The 12,016-nt window shown below is 36.7% G+C and overlaps 1 protein-coding gene across 1 annotated transcript in view; it reads left to right on the forward strand.

Annotated features, from left to right (window-relative positions):
• Window positions 1–12,016, forward strand: part of MAGI3 (membrane associated guanylate kinase, WW and PDZ domain containing 3) — a 119,623-nt gene that overhangs the window by 82,044 nt on the left and 25,563 nt on the right. The window contains 8 exon segments of the mRNA XM_032218582.1: window positions 368–433; window positions 436–471; window positions 474–554; window positions 1,543–2,154; window positions 4,381–4,422; window positions 9,896–9,937; window positions 9,940–9,992; window positions 9,994–10,051. Coding sequence (XP_032074473.1) covers window positions 368–433; window positions 436–471; window positions 474–554; window positions 1,543–2,154; window positions 4,381–4,422; window positions 9,896–9,937; window positions 9,940–9,992; window positions 9,994–10,051 — 990 coding nt within the window.

Genomic DNA, 12,016 nt, shown 5'->3' on the forward strand with positions numbered 1-12,016 from the left:
AAAAAGAAAAAAGTTTTGGACTTTTTTCATAGTAATCAGATAAGCAAAACATCCCAACTAAGTAGCTTTAAAGTTCTTCTCTCTGTGAAAGAACTGAGAACATAATACTTTTAATGATGAAATGGATAGATGGATGGTTGGATGTGTGGGTGGATAGGATGGATGATGGATGGATATGACCCAGCATTGGGTGTTTAACTCTTTATAGTTATTTAACCGAACAGAATAATATAAACCTATCCATGTTTTATAATGCTAGTTTATGCATCTGACATTTCAAAATAGTTATCACTACAATATTAATTGCCTTATTCTGCCCTCCCAGTTTTGAGTAGACATGCCTAAAAGCATTTTTCTTTGTGTGCAGAACAAGCAAAACCTTTCTTTACTCGAGATCCATCCCAGTTGATAGGGACACTAATACAAACATCACTGAGAAAAGTACTATGGGATTTGGATTCACAATAATTGGCGGGACAGACCAGATGAATTTCTACAGGTGAAGAATGTGTTAAAGGATGGACCTGCTGCACAAGATGGCAAAATTTCATCAGGTAAATGAGATTTTACAATTTATAGTGTAGTTGGATCACAAAAGAGTTTTGGTATTTTAGCTATTCAGGAACAATTCATTTTTTCTTTCCCAATTAAAATTCATTTATTTATTACTAAAATTTCTATGGACCACCCATCTTAACTTCATAGCTCTGGGCAGCTAGCAATATAGAAATACCAAAATACAATGATAACAACTATTATAAATACAAAATGCAAAAGTTAAGGCTTCTCATAGAACATGGAGATGATACTTCAGTAATGCCAACAGATGACCTTACCCAGTGTCTTTGTGTAGGTTTTAAATAGTGTAGAGAGCATTAAAGCCTGATGCATACCATTTAGCAGAGATCTAGGTCCATCATAGGGCAACAGTTTTTCAACCAAAGTACTACAAATGGGCTTACTTACAGAATACATACAAATCTGAGGGCCATGACACCTATGGAATTGAAATTTGCTAATTTATAAAACATTTTATGAAATCATACAATATGTCACAAAACACTTCTTGAAAAGTTTTAAGATCTTTTCAAGTACATTAAAAGTTCTGGCATTGTTGAAGTCATTGAGGATCTGTAAGAAATATATCTGAAACGATGACCCAGGTTTAGCAATATATTTGAATAAAAAGTCATATATAATGTAGACTTCAATAAATTAGCGCATGAGTCTTATCCTAACATTCTGTTCACTTAGGAAGTACATAAACAATCCCCAAATCCAATGAAAATGAGTATTTAGATGTCAGGTCTTAATAAATACAATTAAGTTCAAGGCAAAATTCAGGGAAAATCAGATACAATATTGGATCATTATTGTTCTAAATTTTGATTGGGAGATCCACAAAGTTTGTTGTAAGATGGGTGGCTATATAAACGTTTTAAATAAATAAATAAATGTTAATAATTCTCAACAATGAGGTTACTAAGATTATTTTAATATATGTAAATATATTTGTGTTAATACTTTATTCATTTTTAATAGGTGATGTCATTGTAGATATAAATGGTACATGTGTCCTTGGCCATACCCATGCTGATGTTGTCCAGATGTTTCAATTAGTTCCCGTCAATCAGTATGTGAATATGACGTTGTGTCGTGGATATCCTCTGCCTGATGAAAGTGAAGATCCTGTTGTAGATATTGTTACAGCCACTCCTGTCTTAAATGGCCAACCAGTTACACAAGGAGATACCTGTATACTCAGTCAGGATTTAATCCCAGGAACAGTGGTTTTGGATCACAATAGTAAAACTGGACATATATTAGTCAATGGACGCCTGAACGGTCCTTCAACAATAGACTTTGGAGAAGAAAGGGCTACAGGGTCTTCTTCAGGATGTTCTCAAACAGAAATGGTCACAATTCCTCTGATCAAGGGACCTAAAGGTTTTGGATTTGCAATAGCTGATAGCCCTGCAGGACAAAAGGTGAAGATGATTTTAGACAGCCAGTGGTGTCATGGACTTCAGAAAGGGGATGTAATTAAAGAGATTTATCATCAGAATGTACAGAATTTAACACACATCCAGGTAGTAGAAGTACTGAAGCAGTTCCCAGTTGGAGCAGAGGTGCCACTGCTTATCCTAAGAGGAGGTATGTAAATGAATTTGCTATAACTTAAAATGCCTGTGTTGCTTTCAAACACAATGTAGTACTTCTATCTAGTGACATTGACAACAAAATGCAATGATGCCAGAATGATGGCATATGCACAGTGATAGAATCATGCAAATTCTGTAATTACATTTTTTTGCATCAGGACATCTGATGCAAATATGTATTTGTGGCATTTTGGAATTATGACAAAATGCACATATGATCTTACTGTAGTTGCCCATATTGCTACTCTTAAGTTTGTATTTCTACATCCATGGTAAAAGAAATGATGTAAAAAGCATCTTCCCATCTCTCTTCAATGAGTGTCTCAGAAGATGCAGTGAGTGTTTCTAAATAAAGGTCAAGTATCTATACATTTCTCCAAAGGCAAAATTATTTTCCATTTATATTCGATTGGCAAAATTTTCATAGGAACATAAATATGTAAAAGTTGTATACCTGAGTGGTGCATGTAAAGACCTCACTTGTAGTTTGTTGATTGTCTCTTCGTTTGTCTTAGTCCACTGTCTTTTTATGTATATAGCTTTTATTGTTATTTTGACTTCTTAATCTCATATCAGTAAGGGTCAGTTAACCAATGTAAAATATCAATATAAGCTTGTTTTCCTTTATGGGCTTGATATTAATATTGACTTATTACATAGAGTTATATACAGTTATATTGTGATAATTGTATTTTGAAATGGCAGGAGATACTGTTAGCAAAGTTCATTCAAATACAATTGATTATTGCTGGCATGACTAAATTGTACAAATCTACTGCCAAAATTGCTGGGTTTATATGTTGTTGAGGATAATGTAGAAGTGTAATGGTAGAAAGTGTTTGCTTTTTATTCAACAAGTCACTTTCATGCATTTTTTAAAATACATTTTGGTTACTAGTTATCATTGAGCATTCTATTTGTACTAAAACTGTGAACTTTCTCATGTAATGTAGTACAGTAGCTGTTATAACTCCCCATTTATGATCTATTGATCTAATTAAATATAACAATGAATTGGAAAAATGCCATGTTATTGATATTTTTATGTTGGGTGATAAACTGATTCTTCTCATTGTCCTTGGAAAAAGATGGAAGTTTGCCATTAATTGCAAATAATATCTTGATGCAGATAATTCATCTTTAAATACTGAAGAAATTGGTAGAATGGTAATGGGCCAATACAAAATAGTGCCTGTGACATCTTAAAATAAAAAACAATGTTTTAAACATTGGCATTGGGGAGGCGGGGGCTTTGAGTTGCATTTGATTTGATTTAGTTTGGGTTTTTTAAATATATTATTTGCATGGGAATATATGTGAGTGTGTATATGTATGCAAAAATTGCTGTCCCTTCAAGTGCCATTAAGACATGTTATCACAGATTTATGAGGGAAATCTACATTACCAGGTGAGTCTCGTTGCTTAGAATTTTAGCTTGGTACTGAGATTGGTGGACAATTAATAAATCCTTTTAACTTAATCACAATGATGATTTTTTCATAATAGAATAATTAGCACAGATTTTTATGAATATATATAAATAGAAAGCAGTCTCAGAACATATTATACATGAATGAATGTACAAGGGCAGATAACATGATAACTTATTTAATATTTATTCACTAAACCTTTTCAAGGAACACAATCTATCATAACAAGAAATTTTTAAATACCTGGTTTGACTTAGTCATTACATTTACATTAGTTCCCTCCCATTATTGTGTGATATGCAAAGAGTATGTGGGGAAAGGATTGTATATTTATAATGTTTAGTAAGAAACAGAGGTCCTTCTGATTGCTTGAAAGGACTTATTATTGTACTTACCAGTTGAAAAACTTTGGATGTTATATTGCAGTAAAGATATTTTTGGTTCTTTTTCCAAGAAACTTGAATTCTTGATAAGCTGCCAGGTGAATATGTTGATAGCTAGCCAAGACTATCACATTATAAAGGTCTAACTTTTGTTATGATATTCAGGATAGCTTTGTGTAGTGCTATGGATGTGGATGTGAAGAAAAAGATCCTTCCATGTATATATGGGTGCAGATGTAGCAATTACTGGCATGATCCTGGAAAAATGCCACTGTTTTAAAAATATGGTGACTTATTGAATGCCAACATGTGCTCCATCCTTCGGAATGCAAAGCATGGCATAGCCTTAAAACATTGAAACGGAATATCCTGATTTATTATATTAATATTTATTTTTTGTTTTAGGACCTTCCTCACCTGCAAAAACTCCCAGTATTGATAATGTGAGTATTAATAAAAGTATTAATAAAAGTTTTTGCAATTTGTATATACCTATCTGTAGAAAAAATTGTAGAAGGTTTTGTTGAATCATTTTATTAAGACTTTCTTGACATTCTTTTCTAAACATACATGGTTTTAATCGGTATGACAGTTATGGGGGGACGTTAAGGAAAAACAACTCTGTTTTCCACATTTTGTGGTGTAAAACTATTGTATATATTCACTCAATAATTGCAAATTTGCTCCTGTGTTTTGCTCAATTTAGATGAAGTAACATTTTCCACTTTTAAAGTAATACCTTAATATCCAGTCTTTCTAACTGGTTTGCAAAAACTTTGTTCTTCATTTGTTCATCTTCTGAGGTCGAGGTTGTAAGCAGAAGTTTTATTTATTGACTGTATTGACAATAAATTTTATTAAGAGGCATGGTAGTGCAGTGGTTAAGAGGCATGGTAGTGCAGTATTGCGGCCTAATTTCTGCTGACTACCAGGGATTCGATCCTCACTGGCTCAAGGTTGACTCTGCCTTCCATCCTTCCGAAGTTGGTAAAATGACAACCCAGATTTTTGGGGGGCAATATGCTGACTCTGTAAACTGCCTAGAGAGAGCTGTAAAGCACTGTGAAGCGGTATATAAGTCTAAGTGCTATTGCTATTAATGTTAAAAAGCATCTCATTAAAGGAAAATCTGAACTGATTAGTTGTAATGAATGAATTGCTTTTCTAGAAACTCTATGAAAATAATGACTCTTTGTTCTCTTAATATTCTTTGATAAGAGCAATGAAAAAAGTACAACACATGAATGAACTCGAGGGTGCATGTTAGGAAGCATGTTCCAAGAAAGCTGGGTCATAAAGGAGCAAAGCTTAAGGGAGCTGAATTGTGGTCAAAACATTTGTTCTCAAGATTAGTTATCAGTCATGGGATTAAGGTGTGAGGGAGATAAACACAAAATACTGTTACTCCTTTTTTTCTAGATGCACTATTAAAATATGAATTTGCATTCTAAGATAAGCTATACAATGAAAAACCCTCCCTATGCACTATTTTTCCAGCATGAGTTCGTTTATTTAAGTCTCAAACTATTTGATGTTGTATCCTCCTAAATCAGGGGTCCCATCCCCTCTGGGCCATGACCTACAACCGTGCCTTCAGCCTTTTATTACCGGGCTGCAGAAGTGGTGGCCAAGCACATGAGTGTGTACATCCCCACTTGTGCAAGCAGTGGGTGAGTGCATGTGCACATGCTCCATTTCCCTGAGCGGCTGGCACAAATGGAGTTGCACATGGCAGTGTTTTTATAAAGATCTTCAGTTTGTAAAGAAATCAAACTGAAAAGCACATTTTTAGATGAGAAAGGTGAGCTTATTTGGTTTTATGTTAATCTTGAAATCTAGATTTTCTGTTTGAAACAGGTAGTCCCATTTCTCATCTCCTGTTTATTTTGGATCGGTGTTGTTCTTTACATAGCAGTTCTTTACATAGCAGCAGAAAATCCTGACTTTATTGTCAGGTTCTCCAAACAGAGCAGGAAGAAATTTTGAAAGTGATTTAGCTTTAAGTGAACATGCCATGATGTTCCACATGCAAACCTGAAGTCCAAATTCACATCAATGTTTTGGACAAGCCAGCTGCTTAGTTCTCCAGGACAGAGCAGAAGTGAGTACTTCCAGCAGTTCAGATTAGCAATAGCAATAGCAGTTAGACTTATATACCGCTTCATAGGGCTTTCAGCCCTCCTCTAAGCAGTTTACAGAGTCAGTATATCGCCCCCCAGGTCTGGGTCCTCATTTCACCCACCTTGGAGGATGGAAGGCTGATCACCTTGTGCCGGTGAGATCTGAACTGCAGATAACATCAGCTGAAGTGGCCTGCAGTATGCACCCTAACCGCTGTGCCACCTCGGCTCTCTTTGCAGGTGTAAGCAATCAAATCACTTCTGGTTGCTTGGGAATGCTCAGTTGACCTGGCAATGTGGGAATAAATTCTGATAGCAATCCAGCATGGCAGTTGCCAGACTATTAATATTTCAACTTTCCTCTTTGCTGTGCTGCATCTACCACTTTTCAGGAAGAGTAGGAGGGAGTTCTGACACTGATAGTGCGTTTAAAGCTTAATATTAAAATATCAAATTATTAAGTGAATGGAGGACATGATGGATCACATTGTACATTGCACCAAATATCAGCCAAGATGTTATACATTGTGCCAGCTGAAAGTTTCAGCTTCAAGCAGAGCTATGGTGAGTGTTTTGCAGTAGTCAAGAATCATATAAATATATAACCTATGCTTGAATACTTGCTGCCAAGTTTAACAAGCTTAAGAAGGGTTATAGTTGGCACTTTAGATCAGTGGTACAAAGGCACTCACTTTTTTTATCACAGCTGTCACCTGCAAATCTGATGATTGTTGAAAATCACGGAACATTCCCATATACTTCTTAATCTTTCAGAGGGAGTTCAACGTCCAACACAGCAGCCTAAATCTCAGTTATATAGGTGCTATATAACATGTTTCAATTTTGTTTTAATTTGTTCTCTCTCATCCAGCCCATTGTCAATTTTTGGTAACATTTAATTGTACCAGCTGCCTTCCTAGAGTTTAAAGCTTGATTTAGCTACCCATGTACAGTGTTATGGCATACTTATACTGCAAAGGGATTGATGGATAAGTATAGTGTACAGATGGCTGCAGACGGATACACATCCCTGCAGTTGTGTACATATCCCAAATCCCAACTGCATGTTGTGTGGAGGTGCATGTCCTGCATGCTGATTGATTAATCTGACTTCCTATTGGAAGGCGAGCTGTTTGAATGCCTCATAGCCAGAATATTAACATTAGCAGTCATATAAATGCAACAGCTATGCAACCATCTCTGAATGACAGACACATATGTTCCCTGAGGTGGAGTAATGGAAATTTTTAATCTAGGCTTAATTGTAGTGAGCAATTAGAAGGGGTATCATTCCTGTAATAATGAGACACCAAATCATTAGATAACATATATACACAGGCAGTGTTATCATATAAATGTTGAACATTATGGAGGAAAAGATAGAAGCCGACAGGATATATTAGCTGATGAGTTGAACAATGAGCCCGAAACCATTTTAGAACCATAATCCGATAAAACAACAGTAAACTTAAGGTCAGCTCCTCCAGATGGTCTAAGAAGTATTAGCAGAATCATACTTCCCCATCCACTTTGTAGAGTATATCATCCACCAAATCAATCCAATTGTCTTTATATAATATTCTAACCAAAAACCTAACTGTAATGAGTCCAAATTATTAGCTTCACTCAAATGTGTTTGGAGCTAAAAAATAACTATCTTCTTGGCCATATTTCTCAGAAATTGAGTATTTGAGACTAATATGCACAGAACTTTTAGATGAAAAACTACCTTGTGTAGGCAGGGGTTGAAGCAAGAACATCTCACTTGTAAAGAGGCGCTGGTTATTGTCCTTAGCTCCAGACAAGTACTTTTCAGGCCAGTTCAACAAGCCACAAAGGGCAGTCTTTGACTAACATTGTCCACATCTCTCAAGATGTATACAGTGATAACAAGATAAATTATGGTGATTTCTTTATTTCACAGCAACTAAGATTTCAATAGTATTAGCAACTTACGAGAAAGAAGACACAGTAAATGATCCAGATCCATCCATTTCCTGTGTCTTACCTAGTCATCTGCCAGTGTTAGTGATTCGTGGTAGTCACCAGACTAAAACTCACCATCCACTGTTATTTATCTAGGATAGGGTTTCTCAACTAGAGATTTCTTAGCTCTAGGATTCTGTGAGAGGTCACTAGAGGCTCCCTGGGAGATCATGATTTATTTTTAAAAAGCAGAGACTGAACAAAACCCCAACTCCAAATCCTGGGTTGGCCGACTAGAATATGTGTTGACCTCGGGACGAGGCAAAGATTGCACAAAGGCATGCAAGTGGAGAAGTAAGCAAAGCTGAAGCCAAGAAGTGAGCTGAGCCGAGCCAAGCTGAAGAAGAATAGCAGAGATGTGCACATGAGAGAGTGCCTGTGCTGGGGCTCTCCTTGCCAGTTTTCAGCCTGTCTTTCTGCAGGTTCAGTGGCTCAGGTGTGTTTGTCCTGTCTCAGGATGGATACAGGAGATCTGGGACTGAGCTGACATAGTCAGCAGTAACAGCAGAATCCACCCAAAGGACAGGGGAAGAAGGTGGGGAACAGGGGGAAAAATCATTATTTACATTTAGTTTAAGAACATTGTTAGTGCATATATGTGAGCCTACCCATAAAATGAATATACTTTTTTGTACTTTTGGCCTATATTTAAGCCTGTATATGCAGGGTTATCCAGAGCCTGAAAAATATTGAAAGATTCTTCCAGGCTGAAAAGGCTGTGAAAAGCTGGTCTAGAACTTTGGAATTAGATAGTACTCTTCCACTTTCAGCTTACAGTGGTATTCAAAACAAATATGAACTCCAGCATGGGCCCTGATATACAGTATGAGGTACTAGTTGAGACACTTCTGTGCTCCTTTATGAAGTCATTAAATATTAAGGTTCTCCTAAGCCTCAGGACAAGAATTTTAGAGTAATTCAGCACAATGCTTGAGATAATCTTAGCTTAGAAAGAGAGAGACCCCAGATAGTGGAATGAAGAGTACACTCAAAATAGCCTTTTAGTATGAGGGCTATTCAGGTCTCACTCTATAGAGTCAGATCTGGCAGATTTTCAGCTGTATTCTTCCACCTCCTTACTCTAGTCACAGCCCATTGTAATCTAGTCATCAGAGCTGGCCTATCCTATCCCATGCCCTTTCTCCCAGCTAGATCTCTAAAATACACATTGAGTCAGTACTTTCCCCTGACTTTAATTCTGGATTAAATGATTGGTTAGAATGCCACCTGATCCTGAAAGAATGCAGCCTCCCTTCATATACTTGCTTACATACAATCTCCATTACATTGCATCAGATGCCTGAAATAGAGGAAAGTTATATAAAGTAGCAAAATAAGGGCATGGAAATATTTTGATAAGTTAAGCTAAACCTTGTTCATAGTGTAGATTTCTCCCCCCTGTTTTTTGCTTAATTATGAATTTTATTCTTTAGTATATCCTGTTACCTGATTACAGTAGATGTATACTATATGAAAAAAATTCATCTGGGCATAATTACATTTTTCAGAAACAAATCTATTGGGAGTTTATGACATGCGAGATTGATATATCTTCTCTGAAATACACTTTATCATATCCTGCCACAATGTTGCTATTGTTAGATTGGATTAATTAATTATTCATATTTAAAGTTTCAATGAAGAATATAAGAAAATGAAAGATGCAATCAATACTAGAACAATTCAGGAGATGTTCCAATCTCATTAAAAAGACCAACGTTTTTTTTCAGAATGTTTTGCTCCTCTTTCTGTTACTTGTTTAAGACAGTTATATTCATTTTACAATCTATTTTATAGAATCTTATTTATTTCAGAAATAAATAAGCAGGAAAATTCAGGAAGCTTAGAGACTATTGGTGACCGGTTCCACATCCAATGCCTTTTCCACCTACTTCTGTGAAGTCGTCTTCCTCCAAAGCTTGACCCTTCTGAAGTTTATCTGAAATCTAAAATATTATTTGAAGATAAACGGGAGGTACATAAAGTTCAGTTAGTTGCTGCTCCAGGTTTTGTTTTGTTTTTTTGTAAGGAAACACTTTGATTTCTGCATTGTCAATTTCATTTTCAAGAGGTGACTTTAATTTTACTAATTCACAGCATTCATATTCCCAGTTATAGCTAGCATTCAGTCAGAGGTAAATTGCTTTAAACTTCTGAATCTATTGTGATGAAAGTGATTGCTTTAAAACCATCTTCAAAGTGCTGGGCATCTTCAGTGTATTGTCTATAAAGGCTCAAATTGTAGATGTATTCAGGCGATGAAATGATCCAGCTGACAATAAAACATTTTCAGTGAATTTAGTCTTCTGTTAGGCTTAGAATTTATTTTTCCAATCATTTATGTTTAATTCTGTCCTGCCCTGACCCTTCCAAGAAATGGGACAATTTGCTTTCTTTTGCTTTTTAAGTCCTAGTCATCGTCCCCCCACTTAGGTAAGGCAAAATAGTAGTTAGTATAAGTATTCCCCACTTATCAGCTGACTTCTCCAACAACCATTCAACATTCCGATGGTCCTGAAAAAGAACCTTAAAATAATTTCGCATTTATGATATTTGCATTATCTCTCAATTATGTAATTGCCAATGTACAGTCAGTACGTTTTGTCTGGTGCCTGATGAATTATTTTCCTCCCACTTTCCCAATTGTGCGCCTGCTTACTCTCTTGTAATCCCTTCATCTCCAGTGACTATAAATACAAACATTAATTCCCTTGCCTAATTATCCCAGTGTCAGATGAGCATTCCAAAGGCTGGGAGAGTAGGAAAGAGGAAAATACAGTCATGTGTTTACATAAAATAATAAAATCTGTTTTTAGGGTTCACATTTTTGTCGTACTTTTTTCACTATTTGTTGGTGAGACAGTTGGTGAGACAGAATATGTCAGATTAATAAGTACCAGTTGTGGTGGTGGTGGTTGCTGTTGTTGTTGATGAAAACATACTGTAATGGGAATAAATATAATGACCTTTCACCTTTTGTTCCCAGCACCTGAATCAGAAGCACCTTGTTGCCTTTGCTATCTTCTTTTTATACATTTCCTACTTGGGGTTCTCCGAGCCTTTCAGTGTTGCATAAAGCTATGTTGCCTTTGTAGAGCTGTATTATCATTTTGAAGAATTTCTTCGTAAAGCTGCACTGGCTTCAGAAAGCTGTCTTGTCTTTGGAAAGCATCTTAAAGACAGTGTAGCTTTCCAAAGACAGGACTGTGTTACGAAGCACAGCATTTCAAAGGCTCAGAGAGTCACGTGTAGAAAACATTTGGAAGAGAAGCTGGGTCCAAAAAGGCAGCAAAGTTGCTTTTGCTTTACCTAAGGTGGCTGTGTGCAAAAGATCAGTGTGGTGACCCGGGAGAGAAAGCAGCTGGGTGATTTAATGCTTGCTGGGGATTTCATGAGGGCTGCTGCTTGGCTCCAAACTGCTGCAGTGGGCTAAGGAGCCATGTTAAAGGAACCCAGAGAGTCGGAACACTGGGGGAGCGTAGTAGTCACAGATCCAAAAAGAGAACAGCAAAGGCAGTTAGATGCTTCCGTTTTGGCCATAGCAACTAGGCACAAAAGGTAAAAGGTTGGTGCAGAGAATTGAAGGAGGAAGAAGCTGGGCAAATGAATGTTTGTTGACACTTGCTGGGGTGGCATGGAACAGCTAAGGCTTCCCAGGAAGTGGCAAGCAACCCTAGAGCCACATGGAGCCTGTTATGGGACTGTTTGCCTCCCTGCCAGGCAGAGCGCATAGTAGCCAAAGGGCAGAGATGAGGGGAAAATAGGTGGGTGTGGGAAGTTGCAGGAAGACACCTTACTGAGGCTCAGGGCTGAGACAGAACAAGCCTGGAAGGACTTGGCTTGGGTTGGTACTTATTGGTCTTTAATTTTAAAAAAAGGAGCAAAACACAAAAATAATATTAATGAAGATACATACATTGCCAAAGAGAAGAAAG

Source organism: Thamnophis elegans, chromosome 5 (genome assembly GCF_009769535.1).
Source record: "Thamnophis elegans isolate rThaEle1 chromosome 5, rThaEle1.pri, whole genome shotgun sequence".
Taxonomy (NCBI): domain Eukaryota; kingdom Metazoa; phylum Chordata; class Lepidosauria; order Squamata; family Colubridae; genus Thamnophis; species Thamnophis elegans.